General features: G+C 44.7%; 1 protein-coding gene across 4 annotated transcripts in view; it reads left to right on the forward strand.

Moving 5' to 3' along the window:
* LOC112251267 (pre-B-cell leukemia transcription factor 1) overlaps positions 1-23,822 on the forward strand; it is a 121,283-nt gene that overhangs the window by 86,185 nt on the left and 11,276 nt on the right. For 2 of the 4 annotated variants that reach the window (XM_024422169.2, XM_024422171.2), the window contains exons 3-5: positions 16,759-17,006; positions 17,979-18,041; positions 21,244-21,434. In XM_024422169.2, the coding sequence (XP_024277937.1) occupies positions 16,759-17,006; positions 17,979-18,041; positions 21,244-21,434 (502 nt within the window). The remainder of the gene's footprint in view (positions 1-16,758; positions 17,007-17,978; positions 18,042-21,243; positions 21,435-23,822) is intronic. The other 2 variants (XM_024422170.2, XM_024422172.2) reach the window with 1 other exon arrangement.

A 23,822-nucleotide genomic window follows, 5' to 3' on the forward strand; every position in this document is an offset into this window, starting at 1 on the left:
GCTCTGGCGTTTCAGAGAGAGGACGGCGTCTTGTTTCCACTTTACCCATGATCACTCCCCTCACACTCGTGTGACATCTAAAAGACCCTACCCCACACACTGAGGATACCCTTGTAAACTTTATAAGAACCCCCTTACCTTGTGCAGCAGCACTGTCAGTCTGTAAGATATTGGTAATTATTCTATATAATTAGTTGCCTTCAAACCATCTATGGTGTCCTTCCTAGTATTCCTAAAGAAGGCTGATCCTTCAGTCTCTGTCATTTTGGGTGCCCAGGGTCAAAGAGACGTATACAGTGCAAGGTTTTGCGACCGTCCACTCACACTGGAGGACAGGGAGGAGAAAGAACCACTTGAGCTCCATTAACTCACCCTGACAAGAGGATCACAGAGATCTGGTAGAGGCCAAACATTGGCTGAGTGCTGATCTCTCTGCTTGGTCTCTTTGCTCATGGTGGCAGTGTGCACGGTCACCTTTAGCTCTCTGGCCTGGTTTGGGGCATCAGTGACAGTGACAGTGACATGCTCGTCTGATCTCCTCAAGGAATGGCTTTAATAAGGGGTGGCGGTTAGGGAGGGGTGGGGAGACCAACATGAATGACATGGCCCAGAGACATGCCCCAGTCCTAGTCAACACACCCCCTCAGGCCCTTAGATCAGGGCAGGCGCCCCAGTCTGGTGCATGCTCCCTGGATGCTAATGTGGACAACCCTACAGAGAGTTGATTGACTGGCTCCTCTATTGACTGTCAACTGGGATATGTTGACATGTAGAAGAGATTTGTTGTATTATATAATCTGTCATCATCATCGTTTGGCCGCTGAACAGTCGACCAACTGTCAATATCAGCTATTATGACGAATGAAAAATTATTTTCTTGATGTTTTGAACAGCCCTTATTAAAGTGTACTGATCAGCCTTTAATTGCTTCTCACTCAAAACAAGTCAACAGGACTGATCAGATGGATAGAATAGATAGTGACTCCCTTGTTTCCTGGACAATGTTGTCACTCTTAAACATCGCTCCATAGATGTTAACATAGCAGGACTCTCCATGAAGCCTCAGGCTTCTTCTTATTACATTAATGGTAGCCTACACCATTAACTCAATCAGATCAGATCAAGCATCCTAAATCATATATTGAAAGCTTCTTCATAAAAGGAAGAGGAGGTAGACAGAAGAAATCTATTTGGCCCAAGGCCAAATATATTGTCTCTTCTTTGAATAATGAACACCATTTTTGTTATGAATGCCTTTCACTTAAGATCCCTGCTCATAGGAGCGGTGGGCAAAGTGTCTCTCCACTGCAGCAGGGACTGCATCATTACTACCCTCCCTTAGGCCTGGCTACGGCTACGGCTTGTACTGATTATAATTACCATTATTAGAGATGGCTGGGCTATAAGGAAAGAAGAGAGGGAGTGGTCGCCCATAACAAAGTGTAGGAATGCATCCCAAATGGCACTCTAATTCCCTATATAGTGCATGACCTTGGTCAAAATAAGTGCTCTATGTAGGGAATAGGGTGCCATTTGGGACACTCTCGGAGTGTAGCTGGTGCTCGGTGCGATCCACTCACTTTGGAACTGCTGGTCACAAACTTGTGGGACCACACTAAAGGACAAGAAGGCATCAAAGTTAATGGTTAATGCGACGCCTGTCGCCTCCTCTGCTGCCTCCTGTCACCTTCTGAAGAGCACAGGGGATTATTCTTGTAATTGAGCCTTTATCTTATGATAAATATCACCGTTAGTTCAACACCTTTCGTGTGTCTGATCTAACCCTGTAAAACAAATGCTATTGACTTAACATAATTGAACACGGTCATAAATAGAAGTGTTTTATATGTCTGTGTATTTGTATTTTTCATGGATGTATTCTGACTAAATTATACTGATGATTAATGTTTTATAAACTATTATCTGCATCACCCATGAGCTGCAGCCTCACCTCTGATAACTGGCTCAGTTTACATGCTTCAGCTTTGATAAAGGCACAGAGAGGGAACAGACCACACTACTAAAGGGTTGGCCTGGCCTGGTCATAACAGGCCTGTCGTTGTCCTCCCGGTGTGTGTTGGTTCCCTTTCCGTTCCACTACCCTCATGACTGTATAATGAATTATGCCGATGTTGAATTAGCATGTAGCTGTCGCTTCAGCTCTGCTGCCTCGTGACAGGCCCACCATAACACCCACTCCTCGCTGGCGTCGGGAGAGAGGGGGGGCTGCTGGGATTTATTAACTGTTAAAGCCACAATGAGGTGTGCCCACTGAATCACCAATGCAAACACATAGGGCACAATGTTGTCACTGTAAATGAATCTAGACAGGCTCACCACACCACAGGCCGACCACACCACAGGCCGACCACACCACAGGCCCATCACACCACAGGCCGACCACACCACAGGCCCACCACACCACAGGCCGACCAAACCACAGGCCAACCACACCACAGGCCCACCACACCACAGGCCGACCACACCACAGGCCCACCACACCACAGGCTCACTACACCAAAGGCCCACCACACCACAGGCCCCCAACCACAGGCCCACCACACCACAGGCCCACCACACCACAGGCCCACCACACCACAGGCCACCACACCACAGGCCCACCACACCACAGGCCGACCAAACCACAGGCCAACCACACCACAGGCCCACCACACCACAGGCCCACCACACCACAGGCCCACCACACCACAGGCTGACCAAACCACAGGCCAACCACACCACAGGCCCACCACACCACAGGCCCACCACACCACAGGCCGACCACACCACAGGCCCATCACACCACAGGCCGACCACACCACAGGCCCACCACACCACAGGCCGACCAAACCACAGGCCAACCACACCACAGGCCCACCACACCACACCACAGGCCCACCACACCCAGGCTCACCACCAAAGGCCCACCACACCACAGGCCCCCAACCACAGGCCCACACCACAGGCCCACCACACCACAGGCCCACCACACCACAGGGACCACACCCAGGCCCACCACACCACAGGCCGACCAAACCACAGGCCAACCACACCACAGGCCCACCACACCACAGGCCCACCACACCACAGGCCCACCACACCACAGGCTGACCAAACCACAGGCCAACCACACCACAGGCCCACCACACCACAGGCCCACCACACCACAGGCCAACCACACCACAGGCCCACCACACCACAGGCCCACCACACCACAGGCCAACCACACCACAGGCCCACCACACCACAGGCCAACCACACCACAGGCCAACCACACCACAGGCCCACCACACCACAGGCCGACCACACCACAGGCCCACCACACCACAGGCCGACCAAACCACAGGCCAACCACACCACAGGCCCACCACACCACAGGCCAACCACACCACAGGCCCACCACACCACAGGCCCACCACACCACAGGCCCACCACACCACAGGCCCACCACACCACAGGCCCACCACACCACAGGCCCACCACACCACAGGCCCACCACACCACAGGCCAACCACACCACAGGCCAACCACACCACAGGCCCACCACACCACAGGCCCACCACACCACAGGCCCACCACACCACAGGCCCGCCACACCACAGGCTCACCACACCACAAAGGCTTAATTATGCAAAAGTTTTTTTATACTTAATGAAACAGTGATATTTTTATGAGTGGTCTTCAGGAGGGGGAGCGATATTAGGAAACATACACATTATGCCTGTCAATAAATCTGATCCTACATATGCTTTTTTTTAAATTATGCTGACCTTTTAAATATATATATATATTTTTTGATCTTATCTCTTTTAAACAATTAATATTATCAAATCAAAATAATTTGCATATGCAGTACATTATCACTAATGTGTAGAAATGAATTGTATTTACTCTAGTGAACATGACCTGCTTCTTAACACATCCTCACCCTGTTCTCATAATGCTATCCTCAGCGCTATGTATGCTAACTGTAATGTGCCCTAATCATTATTCAGTGTGAGTGACAGAGCAGAGCATAGTCAGTGTTAAGGCCAAACCAGATGAGTATACATACTGTATATGGGGGTGTGGGTGTGTCCAGTGCATGGTGACTAGTACGGAGCGTATCTGGACCGGCCAGCCGACGGTCACCTGACTGGTGTTGGGTGTCAGTTCTGGCCGGCTCCCCATGCTGCCGACCCTGACGTAACACGCATATCATGTTACAGTATCTTTATGTAAAATGGAGAAGCTCCAAAGGTGTCTGTCAGTCTGTCTGCCAGCTCATGCAGATTGAGACCGCCACATAGCGACTCATCACCTCTGTTAACAGAGGCACCGTGGTCCAGGGGGGGCCCTCTGTCACTCACACACACCCTCATCTTGACCATGCATCACTCTAACAGTGACTGAACAACCCAACATCATTAATTTAACATCAACGTTTCCCATATCATCAGACTGCCATGGCAGGCTTCCACGTCAACCTTCCCTGTTAACATGTCGGATAAATCTAGAATGGGATTACATATGGTAATAGCTTTTGACAGCCCCGCTCGCTGTCATTGGTGTTGGTTTGCCTCCCTCCCCTAATCCGATGGATACGAAATCTGGACCGCGGATGGCGGTTGATACAGGGTGTATTGTGCTGTAACTACCAGGGCCTGGTATTGTTATTATACATTTAAAAAGAGCTGAATCAGTTGGAAAAGGACTGTAGGCAGGCAGGCAAGCAAGCAGGCAGGCAGACAGGCAGGCAGGCAGGCAGGCGCTGTCCTGGAACATAGCTAGCTAGAGCTTAATCCCCCTTCCAGAATGCTTTGATAAACTCCCAAATATTGTCCAAACACTGACAGACAAAGCTAGTATATTTTTGGAGGATAGAAGTTATATCCTCTAATATTCATATGTATTATATTCCCCCAGTTTGTTTATGTTTTTCAATCTAACTATTTTGATATCTATTAACTGTTGTAACTGTGATAAAACATGTGAACAATATTTATTTTGTCAATTACACATACAGTGGCCTATAGAGTCAAGTGAATATTTCTCTTACTGTACTAGCTGCCTGGTTATACCCTGCCTCATATAGCCTCCCACAGCTGATCCTCTCCTCTTCTCCTCTCCTCTCTGACACGCTTCAGTCTCTCAGAAAGAGGAGGGAGATGTATTCCTTGTCCTTGTTCAATTAAGGCTGGCCCCAAACTCAGGGTTAAGCTGAAATGATCTACCCCTCCATTCTAGCATTTAAATTTATATTTCAACATCCAACGATGGTGTCATCACAGAAAGCCAGTAGCCAGTCTGCACCTGCGTCATTTATTAATGGAAAATACGGGGACATGGAGAAAGTGTTACACGTCCTACAGTTCAAAACAAGGATGAGAGAGAGAGAGAGAGACAGAAATTAGGCCGATACCCGCTATTTATCAAAATACAGAAAAGAGACGTTAAATTCTACAACCACCTAAAAGGAAGCAATTCCCAAACCTTCCATAACAAAGCCATCACCTACAGAGAAATTAACCTGGAGAAGAGCCCCCTAAGCAAGTTGGTCCTGGGGCTCTGTTCACAAACACAAACACACCCCACAGAGCCCCAGGGCAGCAACACAATTAGACCCAATTGAGTAGGCCGCCGTAGGCAGACCTGGCTCTCATGAGAAGACAGGCTATGTGCACACTGCCCACAAAATGAGGTGGAAACTGAGCTGTACTTCCTAACCTCCTGCCCAATGTATGACCATATTAGAGAGACATATTTCCCTCAGATTACACAGATCCACAAAGAATTGGAAAACAAACCTGATTTTGATAAACTCTCATATCTACTGGGTGAAATCCCACAGTGTGCCATCACCGCAGCAAGATGTGTGACCTGTTGCCACAAGAAAAGTTCAACCAGTGAAGAACAAACACCATTGTAAATACAACCCATATTTATGCTTATTTATTTTCCCTTGTGTACCCTTAACCATTTGTACATCGTTGCAACACTGTATATATACATACTATGACATTTGTAATTTAAGCCAAGTGCCCTGAGGTTTTTTATTTTATTTTATCAATTTGATTTGTAAAGGGCCAGATGCTCAGAGGGGTTGAATAAATGTCATCGTCTCCCATCTGTTTAGTTTTAGTTCAGTTTAATTTATTTTCAACGGGTGACATTTGCAGTGACGACAAAACCAACCGATGGTTGTCGTCATTCTGGCCTTCCTGGCTTGATCCATTGATCCTCCACTGCGAACAGAATGCATCCATCCACGCTGATGCCTGCCTGCTCACTGTCTATATAGGAAAACACAGAGACTATCTGTCAAGAGGGAATTGATTAGACCTAAACACTGTAGACCTGACACTGTAGACCTAAACAGTGCAGACCTAAACACTGTAGACCTGACACTGTAGACCTAAACACTGTAGACCTAAACACTGTAGATCTAAACAGTGCAGACCTAAACACTGTAGACCTAAACACTGTAGACCTAAACACTGTAGACCTAAACACTGTAGACCTAAACACTGTACACCTAAACACTGTACACCTAAACACTGTAGACCTAAACACTGTACACCTAAACACTGTACACCTAAACACTGTAGACCTAAACACTGTAGGCCTGAACACTGTAGACCTACACATTGTAGACCTAAACACTGTAGACCTAAACATTGTAGACCTAAACACTGTAGACCTAAACACTGTAGACCTAAACACTGTAGACCTGAACACTGTAGACCTAAACACTGTAGACCTAAACACTGTAGACCTGAACACTGTAGACCTGAACACTGTAGACCTAAACATTGTAGACCTAAACACTGTAGACCTAAACATTGTAGACCTAAACACTGTAGACCTAAACACTGTAGACCTAAACACTGTAGACCTAAACACTGTAGACCTAAACACTGTAGACCTGAACACTGTAGACCTGAACACTGTAGACCTGAACACTGTAGACCTAAACACTGTAGACCTGAACATTGTAGACCTGAACACTGCTCTCTGACTGTTTTCACTGACACTTTTCCTTTTCCTCTATCTCTCCAAAAATAGATAGAGAGATAGATAGACTGACCCAAACTTAAGGAAAGCTTTGACTATGTTCAGACTCAGTGAGCATAGCCTTGCTATTGAGAAAGGCCGCCGTAGGCAGACGTGGCTCTCAAGAGAATACAGGCTATGTGCACACTGCCCACAAAATGAGGTGGAAACTGAGCTGCACTTCCTAACCTCCTGTCCAATGTATGACCATATTAGAGACACGTATTTCCCTCAGATTACACAGATCCACAAAGAATTTGAAAATAAACCCAATTTTGATAAACTCCCATATCTACTGGGTGAAATCCCACAGTGTGCCATCACAACAGCAAGATTTGTGACCTGCCACAAGAAAATGGCAACCAGTGAAGAACAAACACCATTGTAAATACAACCCATATTTATGCTTATTTATTTTCCCTTGTGTACCCTTAACCACCATTTGTACATCGTTGCAACACTGTATATATACGTAATATGACATTTGTAATGTCTTATTTACATTGAAACTTTGGCAATGTTAGCACGTTTCCCATGCCAATAAAGCCCCTTGAATTGAAGAGAGAGAGAGAGAGAGAGAGAGAGAGAGAGAGAGAGAGAGAGAGAGAGAGAGAGAGAGAGAGAGAGAGAGAGAGAGAGAGAGAGAGAGAGAGAGAGAGAGAGAGAGAGAGAGAGAGAGAGAGAGAGAGAAGAGAGAGAGAGAGAGAGAGAGAGAGAGAGAGAGAGAGAGAGAGAGAGAGAGAGAGAGAGAGAGAGAGAGAGAGAGAGAGAGAGAGATCTGGTTGTCCTTTAGGTTACAGAGAGCTGGTAGTCCCAGCCACCATATTACTAGGTGTGAAACAAGGAAGGGACTCGGGGGCTATGCTAATTTTGTATAGAGCAGACCTACAGTTGAGGTCAGATGTTTACATACACCTTAGCCAAATACATTTAAACTCAGTTTTTCACAATTCCTGACATTTAATCCTAGTAAAAATTCCCTGACTTATGTCAGTTAGGATCACCACTTTATTTTAAAATGTGAAATGTCAGAATAATAGTAGAGAGAATGATTTATTTCAGCTTTTATTTATTTCATCACATTCCCAGTAAGCCAGAAGTTTACATACACTCAATTAGTATTTGGTAGCATTGCCTTTAAATGGATTAACTTGGGTCAAACGTTTCGGGGAGCCTTCCACAAGCTTCCCACAATAAGTTGGGGGAATTTTGTCCCGTTCTTCCTGACAGAGCTGGTGTAACTGAGTAAGGTTTGTAGGCCTCCTTGCTCGCACACGCTTTTTCAGCTCTGCCCACAAAATGTCTATAGGATTGAGGTCAGGGCTTTGTGATGGAAACTCCAATACCTTGACTTTGTTGTCCTTAAGCCATTTTGCTACAACTTTGGAAGTATGCCTGGGGTCATTGTTCATTTGGAAGACCCATTTGCGACCAAGCTTTAACGTCTTGATGCCTTGAGATGTTGCTTCAACATATCCACATAATTTTCCTCCATCATGATGCCATCTATGTTGTGAAGTGCACCAGTCTCTCCTGCAGCAAAGCACCCCCACAACATGATGCTGCCACCCCTGTGCTTCACGGTTGGGATGGTGTTCTTCGGCTTGCAAGCCTCCCCTTTTTCCTCTAAAAGTAGGATTTTCATCCCCATGTGCAGTTGCAAACCGTAGTCTGGCTTTTTTATGGTGGTGTTGGAGCAGTGGCTTCTTCCTTGCTGAGCAGCCTTTCAGGTTATGTCGATATAGGACTTGTTTTACTGTGGCTATAATTTATACTTGCGTACTATTGTTTGTACAGATAAACGTGGTACCTTCAGGCATTTGAAAATTGCTCCCAAGGATGAACCAGACTTGTGGAGGTATACAATAATTTTTCTGAGTTTGAAGGTAGGCCTTGAAATACATCCACAGGTACACCTCCTATTTACTCAAATTATGTCAATTAGCCTGTCAGAAGCTTCTAAAGACAATTTAGAATTTTCCAAGCTGTTTAAAGGCACAGTCAACTTAGTGTATGTAAACTTCTGACCCACTGGAATTGTGATACAGTGAATTATAAGTGAAATAATCTGTTTGTAAACAATTGTTGGAAAAATTACTTGTGTCATGCACGAAGTACATGTCCTAACCAATTTGCCAAAACTATAGTTTGTTACTGTAACAAGCAATTTGTGGAGTGGTTGAAAAACTAGTTTTAATGACTCCAACCTAAGTGTATGTCAACTTCCGACTTCAACTGTAACTCACTCCATTAATTTAATCAAAACAAGAACATTTCACATTTGGCTAGAAATTCAAAAGGAAATGATCTTAACATAGAAAAATGTCCTCCTGTGTGCTACCTATATCCCCCCACTAGAATCCCCATACTTTAATGAAGACATCTTCTCCATCCTGGAGGGGGAAATCAAATCATTTCCAGGCTCAGGGACATGTACTTGTCTATGGCGACCTAAATGCCAGAACCGGACAAGAACCTGACACCCTCAGCATACAGGGGGACAAACACCTGCCTGGACACTGTATATATACATAATATGACATTTGTAATGTCTTTATTCTTTTGGAACTTCTGTGAGTGTAATGTTTTCAGTTCATTTTTATTGTTTATTTCACTTTTGTATATTATCTACCTCACTTGCTGTGGCAATGTTAACATATGTTTCCCATGCCAATAAAGCCCCTTGAATTGAATTGAATGGACATTGAGAAAGCGTGTGACAGACAGACAGACAGACAGACAGACAGACAGACAGACAGACAGACAGACAGACAGACAGACAGACAGACAGACAGACAGACAGACAGACAGACAGACAGACAGACAGACAGACAGACAGACAGACAGACAGACAGACAGACAGACAGACAGACAGACAGACAGACAGACAGACAGACAGACAGACACAATATTATACTGTGCAGGCATAAAGGCTGGCTTAGTGGGAATTGCATGTCAGAGACCCCAGTGGAGAGGGATGCACACACACACACACACACACACACACACACACACACACACACACACACACACAAAGAAGGAGGAGGAGGGGGAGATAGGAGGGGGGTGGATAGGAGTGGGGGCTAATTGTTTATCCCTGTGAGAACCCTCAATGGTGGCTAAGTAAGTTCAGCAAGCGCTATTGGACAGGGAGAGGAGAGCAGAGCAGACCCGGGTTCAAATGTTATTTGAAATCTTTCAAATACTTGTAGAGTTTGCTTTAGCCTGCCGGGAGTTAACAGTTTTGTGTTGGTCTATTGCGCCTCACAAGCTCAATCAAGCCCAGCTTAATTATTTCAAATAGTATTTTAACCCAGGTCTGAAGCAGAGCAGAACAGACCCATGGCTGGGAAACATTAGGGTGAATCAATTAGCCTGCCATTAGCCAATAAAGTGGCTCTCATTGACTCGTGTAATTATAACCCACAGCAAAGACGGTTTTACAGAAGCATGTTGTTCCCCCTCCCTTCTTTCTTTTCTTTATTCATTTTATTTGTTTAAGATAATCCATTCCCTGGTTTTAATGATGTGCTTTAGGTTCAGGGCGGAATAAATAAATCACAATTTGCCTCCATCAGGGCAGCATCCTCTTCAGACCAGACAGATGCAGCCAGACACAAGGCAGGTCCCAGCTCCCTGGTTCTGCCTGCTGCTCCTATGGGCTTCCTGTCTATGGAAACCAAATACCCAAAAAACTCCAATATTGTAAATTATATTACACATACCTAAATATATTCCAATATCCTTTGAGGCAGACACACACTGCAGCAGGTCCTTTGGTTCTGTCTATCATACTGCCTGATAATGCTCCTCTGGGGATCCTGGCTGTGTTAACCAAATGGCAAAATAACTCCAAGGTGAAACCAGGAGACAGATATTAAGGGGGAATTAAGGGGTGGAACAGTGACAGTTTCTTGTAGCTATTGTATCGCTCAAAAAACAATTATGTCTTTGTAGCGAAAGGAATGTTCAGATTATGCTAACTAAATTTCACATTTTGTATTTATTCATAGAAAAATATTATTATTCATGTCTCCCTAGCTTATAACCTTCCACAAATAAATACTTTCTACTACAGTATCAACTGCATCTCACATTTTTCTGGTGCGTTTTGTTGCTGACCGTTTTTCTTAGTTCACTCTATAAATGTGAATCGAGTATTTCCCCTCTGTTTTTTTCTACAAGCAAGATCTTAGAAGCTCTGACCTGCAGTGAAACGGTTGCTATCTTACAAGACTGATGGGGGAGGTACTTCAGGCCAAGTAAAATAAACACTGTGAATGTTAAGCTCGAGACTTGGCAGATGAGAATCGAAAACATTGCGTGAACGCAGGAGGGAATTCTTGGTGTATGTCCCAAATGGCCCCCTATTCCCTATATAGTACACTACTTGTTCTGGTCAAAAGTAGTGCAGTATAAAGTGAATAGGGTGCAATTTGGGACACACTCTTTATGTTCCATTTTCAGTTGACAGTCTAGACATTTTATGACTTTGGGAAGAAATCAGTGAGCTTTAGTTTTCAGCTGCAAACATCTGAGAAGTGGCAAGGAAAAGAGGATCCTCCCTAGCTTTTGTGTGCTCTTTGAGTCCCAAAATGCTGTTAAATGTGTGATTTAGTGTGAACTCTTTATCCCTGTCCTTTAACCAAGGGACAGGAAAGATCATGTGAACTTGCAGTAAACAAAATACTTGGTTTAGTCATCCGGGTTTACTCATATTCCAAAATGTACTTTACCTTGCACATAGTAAGTAGTAACGTATCTATCTGTTCTCTAAATCTTTCCCACTATTCCACAAATGTATTCCTGTGGTATGATCCTATGAACAATTATAGGTGACGATATGGTACTACACATTTTTTCACCGGGTTATAATATTTTACAGTCTTTCAACCCTGTTTCACACTCACTTTACCGATTCAGTATTTATGAGGTGGTGGTAACCACAGGAAATGTGTTGCTCTAGTACACTCCTCAGTGTTACTGTAGTAGGGGAGAAGTACTTATGGTAGGGGAGCAGGTCCTGTGGTAGGGGAGCAGGTCCTGTGGTAGGGGAGCATGTCTTATGGTAGAGGGGCAGGACCTGTGGTAGGGGAGCATGTCTTATGGTAGAGGGGCAGGTCCTGTGGTAGGGGGCAGGTCCTGTGGTAGGGGAGCATGTCTTATGGTAGAGGGGCAGGACCTGTGGTAGGGGAGCATGTCTTATGGTAGAGGGGCAGGACCTGTGGTAGGGGAGCATGTCTTATGGTAGAGGGGCAGGTCCTGTGGTAGGGGGGCAGGTCCTGTGGTAGGGAGTAAGACCTGTGGTAGGGGAGTTGGACCTGTGGTAGGGGAGTAGGACCTGTGGTAGGGGAGTAGGACCTGTGGTAGGGGAGCAGGTCTTGTGGTAGGGGAGCAGGTACTGTGGTAGGGGAGCAGGTCTTGTGGTAGGGGAGCAGGTACTGTGGTAGGGGAGCAGGTACTGTGGTAGGGGAGCAGGTACTGTGGTAGGGGAGCAGGTCTTGTGGTAGGGGAGCAGCTACTGTGGTAGGGGAGCAGGTCTTGTGGTAGGGGAGCAGCTACTGTGGTAGGGGAGCAGGTACTGTGGTAGGGGAGCAGGTACTGTGGTAGGGGAGCAGGTCTTGTGGTAGGGGAGCAGCTACTGTGGTAGGAGAGCAGGTCTTGTGGTAGGGGAGCAGGGCTTCTACATACAGTGAGGGGAAAAAAGTATTTGATCCCCGGCTGATTTTGTACGTTTGCCCACTGACAAAGAAGTGATCTGTTTATAATTTTAATGGTAGGTTTATTTGAACAGTGAGAGACAGAATAACAACAACAAAATCCAGAAAACTCATGTCAAAAATGTTACAAATTGATTTGCATTTTAATGAGGGAAATAAGTATTTGACCCCTTCTCAATCAGAAAGATTTCTGGCTCCCAGGTGTCTTTTATACAGGTAACGAGCTGAGATTAGGAGCACACTCTTAAAGGGAGTGCTCCTAATCTCAGTTTGTTTACCTGTATTAAAGACACCTGTCCACAGAAGCAATCAATCAATCAGATTCCAAACTCTCCACCATGGCCAAGACCAAAGAGCTCTCCAAGGATATCAGGGATAATATTGTAGACCTGCACAAAGCTGGAATGGGCTACAAGACCATCGCCAAGCAGCTTGGTGAGAAGGTGACAACAGTTGGTGCGATTATTCGCAAATGGAAGAAACACAAAAGAACTGTCAATCTCCCTCGGCCTGGGGCTCCATGCAAGATTTCACCTTGTGGAGTTGCAATGATCATGAGAACGGTGAGGAATCAGCCCAGAACTACATGGGAGGATCTTGTCAATGATCTCAAGGCAGCTGGGACCATAGTCACCAAGAAAATAATTGGTAACACACTACACCGTGAAGGACTGAAATCCTGCAGCGCCCGCAAGGTCCCCCTGCTCAAGAAAGCACATATACATGCCCGTCTGAAGTTTGCCAATGAACATCTGAATGATTCAGAGCATAACTGGGTGAATGTGTTGTGGTCAGATGAGACCAAAATGGAGCTCTTTGGCATCAACTCAACTCACCGTGTTTGGAGGAGGAGGAATGCTGCCTATGACTCCAAGAACACCATCCCCACCGTCAAACATGGAGGTGGAAACATTATGCTTTGGCAGTGTTTTTCTGCTAAGGGGACAGGACAACTTCACCGCATCAAAGGAACGATGGACGGGGCCATGTACTGTCAAATCTTGGTTGAGAACCTCCTTCCCTCAGCCAGGGCATTGAAAATGGGTCGTGGATGGGTATTCCAGCATGACAATGACCCAAAACACATGGCCAAGGCAACAAAGGAGTGGCTCAAGAAGAAACACATTAAGGTCCTGGGGTGGCCTAGCCAGTCTCCAGACCTTAATCCCATAAAAAATCTGTGGTGGGAGCTGAAGGTTCGAGTTGCCAAACGTCAGCCTCGAAACCTTAATGACTTGGAGAAGATCTGCAAAGAGGAATGGGAGAAAATCCCTCCTGAGATGTGTGCAAACCTGGTGGCCAACTACAAGAAACGTCTGACCTCTGTGATTGCCAACAAGGGTTTTGCTACCAAGTCATGTTTTGCAGAGGGGTCAAATACTTATTTCCCTCATTAAAATGCAAATCAATTTATAACATTTTTGACATGCATTTTTCTGGATTTTTGTTTTGTTTTTCTGTCTCTCACTGTTCAAATAAACCTATCATTACAATTATAGACTGATAATTTCTTTGTCAGTGGGCAAACATACAAAATCAGCAGTTGATTCAATACTTTTTTCCCTCACTGTATATATGAACTAGTATGGACATGCCTATTAGAGTTCTGGATCACATCATTTGAGTCTAGAAATGCACCAGACAGAGTCTGAAATGGTACGCTATTCCCTGTATAGTGCTCTCCTTTTGACCAGGGCAATATGGTACCATTCCAGATGAACACAACCAGGTGTTTCCCATTCCAGATTCACACAACCAGGGGTTTCCCATTCCAGATGCACACAACCAGGGGTTTCCCATTCCAGATGCACACAACCAGGGGTTTCCCATTCCAGATGCACAGAACCAGGGGTTTCCCATTCCAGATGCACAGAACCAGGGGTTTCCCATTCCAGATTCACACAACCAGGGGTTTCCCATTCCAGATGCACACAACCAGGGGTTTCCCATTCCAGATTCACACAACCAGAGGTTTCCCATTCCCGTTCTCCCTCCCCCCCAGTCCCTAGACCAGCGCTTCCCAATGCTCCCCCCATATACTCAATCTACTAGGCAATGCGACTCAATCTACCTCCCGCTGGGCCCACGGCCTGAACCCATGACCTCTTCTTCTCTCTCCCACTCATCAACTATCACAGCATTTGCATTTCCAGTCTAGTTAAAGGGAGTGGGTGGAGGGGAGGTGTAGGGGACAGCGGTGGGGGTACCCTCCCTCTGGCTGTACAGCCGGCCTCTTTCTCATCCCGCTGACACCCCACACAGCCCTGCCAGCCAGTCAGCTAGCCAGCCCATCCCAGGGCTGGGCAGCGGTCTAGTCTGGAGTTAATGCACCAGGCTACTCCCATTGTCTCTGGATTAATGAAGTGTTCCCTGCCTGTCCCCTTTCATTCAGAGACAATGAGACATGTAAGGAGTGTTACATTTTAAAGGGCAATCGACACACATTGGCCTTAGAGTCAGTAAGTCATATACACACACTGCATAAGTGGCTGTAGCCTTGGAAGTAATGACATTGTGTTTGCTGCTTTTGATGCACTTGTCTTCCCTGTTAACCATTTGAATTCATGGACAGTGAGAGTAGGTGTTTGTAATTGGAATGGATAGAATCATGGCTCTTGAATAGTAGGAGGACGTAGCATCTGTGTCATTTGTGAACATGGAAGGTTGGTCATGTCTACCCTAAAGAACAGCAAGGGAGACCTCTAGAGGAAGGAAAGGGAACAGCATGAATATACCTTGGCTCTGCTACTTCACACACACTGCCAAGTCCAGTGCTCTGTTTCTGACCTCACACTGTCCACTATCGCTCAATGACAGGCTTCAGCTGTTGCCCAGATCCTTACACAACATCACTGTTACGGTATTGTAAGAATAGTAACCTACCACCACTGTAAGATCATCAATTAGTGTGTGTTTGCAACGTTAAATTTACAGACTGAACTTGAAATCAAGTACAAAACCACCATTACCCACAGTTCATTGTGTCCCAATACTGACACATGGTGTCTACGATATCAATGATGTCACCGACACAGAGTGTGTGTCCCACATGGCACCCTATTCCACAGGCGGCTGGTGGTACCTTAATTGGAGGGACGGTCTCGTAGTGATGGCTGGAACAGAATACATTAAATGTTATCAAACACATCAAACATGTGGTTTCCATGTGTTTGATACCATTCCATTCACCATTAGTATGAGCCGTCTTCCCCTCAGCAGCCTCCGGTGCCCTAGAACCTTATGGGTCCTAACCAAAAGTAGTGCACTATAAAGTGAATGGGGTGCCATTTGGGATGCTATCTGAGAGAAGATGCCTCATTCATTCTCAGAGGATAACCCCCAATTATAGTATTGGTTTATTTATTCCTCCAATATCACAAATAGTTTTATTACATACTTTATTGAATATCAAACAGTGTTGGCCTCTGCTCTGGTATTTATTATTGAAGTTGCATTTTAAGTTAATGAAATGATATGAATTGAGTTTTATTATGTGCAGTCTTGCCAGAGTCTTTAGCTATGTAGCCTTTGTTCTGGCAGAGAGATGAGCCATAAAGAGGCAGGTGATTTATCAACTGGATGAACAGCGTCCAGACAGCGAGGTCCTACTGCCAGCTACACTTCAGCTACACTACGTACCTCTACTGCAAGCTACACTACACACTGTACTTCAGTAGTCTCAGTCTAAGCCTGCTCTTTACTCGTTGCCACACATACTGCTGGCTTTTACAGTCCACATGGATGCACCACCAGGTGTTACTGTGGTGAAAAGAAAACAATTCTGCTGCACCATTGCTCTTCAGTCCAGAGGAGGAGGATGTGTTAGGCGTGGTGTGTGTTAGGTGTGTTAGGCGTGTTAGGCATGGTGTGTGTGTGTGACAGGTGTGGAATCAGGCAGGGCATGGAGCGCTGCCTACAGCCGACAGCTTGTTATGGTGTTACGCTGCTGTGATTGGTGACCTGCATGACTGACCTCTAACCTCTGACCCCTTCCTGTCGTTTGTAGTGCTGAGTATCCGTGGCGCCCAGGAGGAGGAGCCTCCAGATGCCCAGCTCATGCGATTGGACAACATGTTGCTGGCGGAGGGCGTGTCTGGACCGGAGAAGGGGGGTGGTTCTGCAGCGGCTGCGGCTGCAGCTGCAGCCTCAGGGGGCGGGGCAGGAGCGGATAACTCAGCGGAACACTCAGACTACAGAGCCAAGCTCTCTCAGATCAGACAGATCTACCACACAGAGCTGGAGAAATACGAGCAGGTGAGAGTGGACAGGATACACTCACCCCTCAGAGAACTACTGTCTTTGGTGCCTTTTACCATAATCACATACTCTAACCCTGTAACCCGAACACACCAGCTCCTCCATCATCATTCCCATCACAGTGATTATTTATTAACCTATGACTACCTGCCATCCACATTACTACTTCAGGCTAATGATCCTTTTAAACCCATCCAAGCCCTGCTAACCCCACTGCAACACAGGGTTGTAACCCACTGACTCGTGTCCATTCATGTTGATGACACCTCACCAGTCAGAAACAATAGAAAAGCAACTTAATTTCTGATATTTACATAACAAATTAGGAGACTTTCTACATTTATGGCATCCATCTAAAGATATATTTGACAGATTTTCTCTCATCCCCATTGAATCCCCATGTAATGTGCAGTTTCCTTCTCTTCTCCTCCATGTCATTATGTACCATGCCAATAAATCAGAGTGGATTTTACTGCATAGTGTTATTTCTACTTTCCAAACCAATATGCACACAGTCAAACATGAAGGCCCTGACTGGCTGGAATGAATGCATGCCCTGTTAGATGAAATGCAGATGTATTTTCCATATAGCCCTAGACACTGCTTACATTTTCATTCATAGAAAAAAGCAAAGCCAGAGTGTTGTGATGTTAGTCTAGTATATAGACAGGGTTGCCATCCTGAAGCATACATACAGTGGAGTAGGGTGAAGTTCCCTCTAGACGCTGATCTTGGGTCAATTTGACATTTTCCCCACTATTCGTTAAGGCTAGAATTGGGGGAAGGGAAGCGGATCCTAGATCTGTACCTAGGAGAAACTTCACCCTGGAGCCACATACAATAGGCAGGGCTGTAGCAGTCGGGAGTAGTGTGGGAAACAGTCCTGTGACTATGCCACCATCACATGCTGACAATGTACTATATAATAATATACCATATGTAATATATATGTAATATACTGTATTTAAGATGGTATCCCATGGCGGATGGAGGGGGGAGAGTTACACAGGGAGTCATGGCAACGGAAACAAGGTACTCCTCCACTGCAGACCACTGCCCTCCCATACACGAAAGAGATATACTATATTTTATAGTCATAATATCATTAATTTAACATTATTATTCTTTACTTTGGTTAGGTTGCTTACCAAATAGACTAATTTTATTCAGGATGTCTTGAGTCAAGTACATTTTTTCACATCTGGCTAGTTTTAATAAAGCTGGATTAGTAGTAACTGAATCTATTCAGAATCCAATGTGAACTTGGCTCCTGTGATTTTATTTACAACCCAGAGCTTTCAAAACCAGCACTTTATACCACACTTCCCTCCCCTTGCAATCTCAGCGATAGCGAACAGACTCCCACTGTCAGGGTCAGGATTAGAACTGGATGGCAACCCAGTCTTGTAAAGCAGTAGTGTTGCTTAGGGAGAAAAAAATACTATAACTCACTCATGATTTATTACCACAATTTATTAGTAGCTTTGCTAACAGCTTTACCAGGGTTTTATTTATTTATTTATTTTCCATTTTTTCCCCCAATAAGTTTATTTGTAATTTATGCAATACGACAGGCCGTCAGGGGACAGAAAATGTCTGCAAGCTTTTAATACTTCCAGTAGAATCCCAAGCAGAACATTGTACTACCTCAACCATGATTGCATGCATTTTGTTTCAGATAAGGCCCACATACTGTACACATGAACCAGGATATACGTTTCTGTGCTAGGTCTGCGTGTGTGTTAACCAATGTTGTTGTCGTGAAAGTATTCACACCCCTTGACTTTTTCCACATTTTGTTGTGTTACAGCCTGGCCTAAAGCCTGGCCTACACACAATACCCCATAATGTCAAAGTGGATTTATGTTTTTTGACATTTTTACAAAAAAATGAAAAGCTGAAATGTCTTGAGTCAATAAGTATTCAACCCCTTTATTATGGCAAGCCTAAATAAGTTAAGGAGTACAATTTCACATAATAAGTTGCATAGACTCATGTGTGCAGTAATAGTGTTTAACGTGATTTTTGAATGACTACCTCATCCCTCTACTCCACACATACAATTATCTGTACAGTCCTTCAATCGAGCAGTGAATTTCAAACACAGACTCAACTACAAATACCAGGGAGGTTTTCCATTGCTTTTCAAAGAAGGGCACCTATTGGTAGATGGGTAAAAAAAAAGCAGACATTGAATATCCCTTTGAGCGTGGTGAAGTTATTAATTACACTGGATGGTGTATCAATACACCCAGTCACTACAAGGATACAGGCATCCTTCCTAACTCAGTTACCGGGGAGGAAAAAACTGCTCAGGGATTTCACCATGAGGCCAATGGTGATTTTAAAACAGTTACAGAGTTTAATGGTGTGATAGGAGAAAACTGAGGATGGATCAACAAAATTGTAGTTACTCCACAATACTAACCCAATTGAAAGAGTGAAAATAAGGAAGCCTGTACAGAATGCAAATATTCCAAAACATGCATCCTGTTTGCAACAAGGTACTAAAGTAATACTGCAAAAAAATGTCTCAAAGAAATGTACTTTTTGTCCTGAATACATGTTATGTTTGGGGCAAATCCAATACAACACATTACTGAGTACCAGCATACAGTAGTGGTGGCTGCATCATGTTATGGGTATGCTTGTAATAGTTGAGGACTGGGGAGTTTTCAGGATAAAAAAGAAACAGAATGGCGCTAAGCACAGGGAAAATCCTAGAGAAAATGTGGTTCAGTCTGCTTTCCACCAGACACTGGGAGACAAATTCACCTTTCAGCAGGACAATAACCTAAAACAAAAAGCCAAATCTACACTGGAGTTACTTACCAAGAAGACAGTGAATTACAGTTTTTACTTAAATCTGCTTGAAAATCTATGGCAAGACCTGCAAATGGTTATCTAGCAAGTATCAACAACCAACTTGACAGAGCTTGAAGAATTTAAAAAACAATAATGTGCAAATATTGTACAATCCAGGTGTGGAAAGCTCTTAGAGACTTACCCCCAAAAACATCACTGCCAAGGGTGATTCTAACATGTATTGACTCAGGGGTTGAATACTTATCTAATCAACATATATTATTGTTTTATTTGACAAATGTTAGAATTTTTCTTCCACAGTATTATGTGTCGATCATTGACAAAAAATTACAATTAAATCAATTTGAATCCCACTTTGTAACACAACAGAATGTGGAGAAAAAGGCGTGTGGATACTTTCTGAAGGCACTGTATGTCTCTAATCTATCTGGGGCTGTGCCAGATGGTTTCACTGTCATCCCCATGCATCACTTTATGACATCATGACCACTCTGCACCTTACCTCTCAAATCATAACCACCTATTCACTGTCATTTACATTCATTGTACAGTCATTTTTGTGTTTATTGCCTCTCTTCATTCACATCCCTGCTGCGTTTATAACTATTGCTTTCTTGCCAATAAAGACCGTTGAGATGTGTAAAATGACAGACATATTGCACAGTGACAGGGACAGAGAGAAAGGAGAGAGCGATTAAAAGAGAGCGATTAAAAGCAGGAGAATGAGAGAGACAAGGAAAGAGGGAGAGAGAGTTAGAGAGAAAGAGAAATATACAGGGACCGAAAGAGGGAGAGAGACAGAGGTATACTGGAGTATCATGTCAGGTTCACGCCTGGTGCCACACAGGAGGATGAGTATAACATCATGGCATGTTCATCTCTCAAGCCTCTCGGCTGCGACTCGGCTGCGATGAGAAGAGAAGGTATGCTGCTCGTCAGCAGGGACTAGCAGCTGTCAGTTCCCAATGTCTCCTTTTTTAAAAAGACTACACTTACAGTTGCCATCGCCACTTCTGTTTAATATGAAAAATGTCACCACTTATATTCCCAACGTGGAAGCCTTCCTCAGAACAGCATGCATTAAACACTGCTTGATTTCCATCTCATTTTTATTTTCTGTCTATGTGCAAGACATTGATTCATTTAGAATACCATGTATACTTTCACTCTGCATGCAGACACTGGCTTTAGTCTAACAGTAAAAGATATGGCAAGGTCTTTCAATAGCCATGCAGTATTTCTCCACCATGGTGAGGCTGCTATGGGCACTCTCACCAACAACATTCATTTTGACTGTCTAGATAGAATTAACTGAAGTCACGCTGGATAACAGTGTCTGCTAATTGACTAAATGACCATTTATCTGTTCACCTTTTCTCTCTGTTTGTCTCTTTCCCCCCCTCTGCAGGCTTGTAACGAGTTCACAACCCATGTGATGAACCTGCTGAGGGAGCAGAGTCGCACTCGGCCCATCTCTCCCAAGGAGATCGAGCGCATGGTGGGGATCATCCACCGCAAGTTCAGCTCCATCCAGATGCAGCTCAAACAGAGCACCTGCGAAGCCGTCATGATCCTGCGCTCACGCTTCCTCGATGCCAGGTGTGTGTCTCTGTGTGTCTCTGTGTGCTTACAGCTGTACAAATGACCACATACAAAGTCACTGTACCACTGCAATGTTTTGTTGACTAGCTGTCACAGCCTGACCATAGAGAGCCCTTGGTTCTCTCTCAAAAACAGGGCCTGACTAGGGGGTGTTCGAGGTTATATATTTCTATGTTGGTACTCTTGGTATGGTTCCCAATTAGAGGCAGCTGATGTCCTGTTCCCACCTGCTTTGTGTGATATTGTTTTTGAGAGAGTGCATGTTGCACCGCAGTACTGCACGGTCGTTGTTTGTTTCTTGGTTTGTTTTAAGTTTCACTTAATAAAGATGTGGAACTCCAATCACGCTGCGCTTTGGTCTGTCTCTCCACATGATCGTGACACTTGCGTAGCTAGACATGTAACTGCAATATTACATTTTTGTTATTTTTATAGTAGCATACAGAAATCAAGTAATGTCCACAGCAGGTTATTCTACAGCTTACCACCACTCTATACTACATCACAACTGATTTTCCAAAATCTTCCAAGCCTTTGAGCCTACAGACAGTACATCTCTGGGATCCATTTGGACCAGCACATACGAGGTTGCTGCTTGGACACTGACAATCCTCTCCTCTCTCAAGGCTCCATAATGCTAAATGTTTCCCTTTTTTTCTTTTGATGCATGTTATGGATTTGCATACATTTCTCCAAGGATAAATCTAAGTCAGAGTCGGAGTCAGAGGCATAACATTTCAATTAGGCTTTTGCTCTTCTCACAAAAATCCTCAACTATTATTTTGTAAATGATTGTGGCTGTGGTGCGGGTGCAGGGAGGGAGGCAAGGGAAGGGCTTTAAGTGAGAGGGTGAGAGAGAGCGAGAGAGAGACAGAGGGAGAGAGTCAACAAGAGAGAGAGGGGGGGGGGCACTGCTCTACCAGTCTCAGCTCTACTGATTAATCTGCAGCCTGCCCTAACACCATGCTGTGCACATTTACATATTCTCATGCAGGCTTTTGGAGTGCAGGGTGGAGATTTCAGCACAAATCTCTCTAACCAGTCAGTTGATTCGATGCACGGAGTCAAACATTTTACAAGGTTCCCTTCCCAGCTTATGTAAAACTCTCATGAGATGTGGCACATGCAGACAGGGTGGGGATGGAGAAAGAGATGGAGGAGTCAGTGAGCTGAACAGGTCATGTTTACAGCACATTGTCTATCTTTAAATAAGGAAGTGTTGTGTTGTTTGTCAGGATTTTTTAAATTTTTTAATTTCACCTTTCACCAGATGAGTTCTCATTTACAACTGTGACCTGGCCAAGATAAAGCACAGCAATTCAACACATACAACAACACAGAGTTACACATGGAATAAACAAACATACAGTCAATAATACAGTAGAACAAAAGAAAACAAAAAGTCTATATACAGTGAGTGCAAATGAGGTAAGTTAAGGAAATAAATAGGCCATGGTGGCGAAGTAATTCCAATATAGCAATTAAACACTGGAATGGTAGATTGGCAGAAGATGAATGTGCAAGTAGAGATACCGGGGTGCAAAGGAGCAAGATAAATAAATAAATACAGTATGGGGATGAGGTAGGTAGATAGGGCTGTTTACAGATGGGCTATGTACAGGTGCAGTGATCTGTGAGCTGCTCTGACAGCTGGTGCTTAAAGCTAGTGAGGGAGGTAAGAGTCTCCAGCTTCAGAGATTTTTGCAGTTCGTTCCAGTCATTGGCAGCAGAGAACTGGAATCAAAGACAACCAAAGGAAGAATTGGCTTTGGGGGTGACCAGTGAGATATACCTGCTGGAGCGCGTGCTACGGGTGGGTGCTGCTATGGTGACCAGTGATCTGAGATAAGGCGGTGCTTTACCTAGCAGAGACTTGTAGATGACCTGGAACCAGTGGGTTTGGCGACGAGTATGAAGCTAGGGCCAGTCAACGAGAGCATACAGGTCGCAATGGTGGGTAGTGTATGGGGCTTTGGTGACAAAAACGGATGGCACTGTGATAAACTGCATCCAGTTTGTTGAGTAGAGTGTTGGAGGCTATTTTATAGATGACATCACCAAAGTCGAGGATCGGTAGGATGGTCAGTTTTACAAGGGTATGTTTGGCAGCATGAGTGAAGGATGCTTTGTTGCGAAATAGGAAGCCAATTCTAGATTTAATTTTGGATTGGAGATGCTTAATGTGAGTCTGTAAGGAGAGTTTACAGTCTAACCAGACACCCAGGTATTTGTCGTTGTCCACGTAATCTAAGTCAGAGCCGCCCAGAGTAATGATGCTGGACGGGCGGGCAGGTGCGGGCAGTGATCGATTGAAAAGCATGCATTTAGTTTTACTTGCATTTAAGAGCAGTTGGAAGCCACGGAAGGAGAGTTGTATGGCATTGA

Source organism: Oncorhynchus tshawytscha, linkage group LG05, assembly GCF_018296145.1.
Source record: "Oncorhynchus tshawytscha isolate Ot180627B linkage group LG05, Otsh_v2.0, whole genome shotgun sequence".
Lineage (NCBI taxonomy): Eukaryota > Metazoa > Chordata > Actinopteri > Salmoniformes > Salmonidae > Oncorhynchus > Oncorhynchus tshawytscha.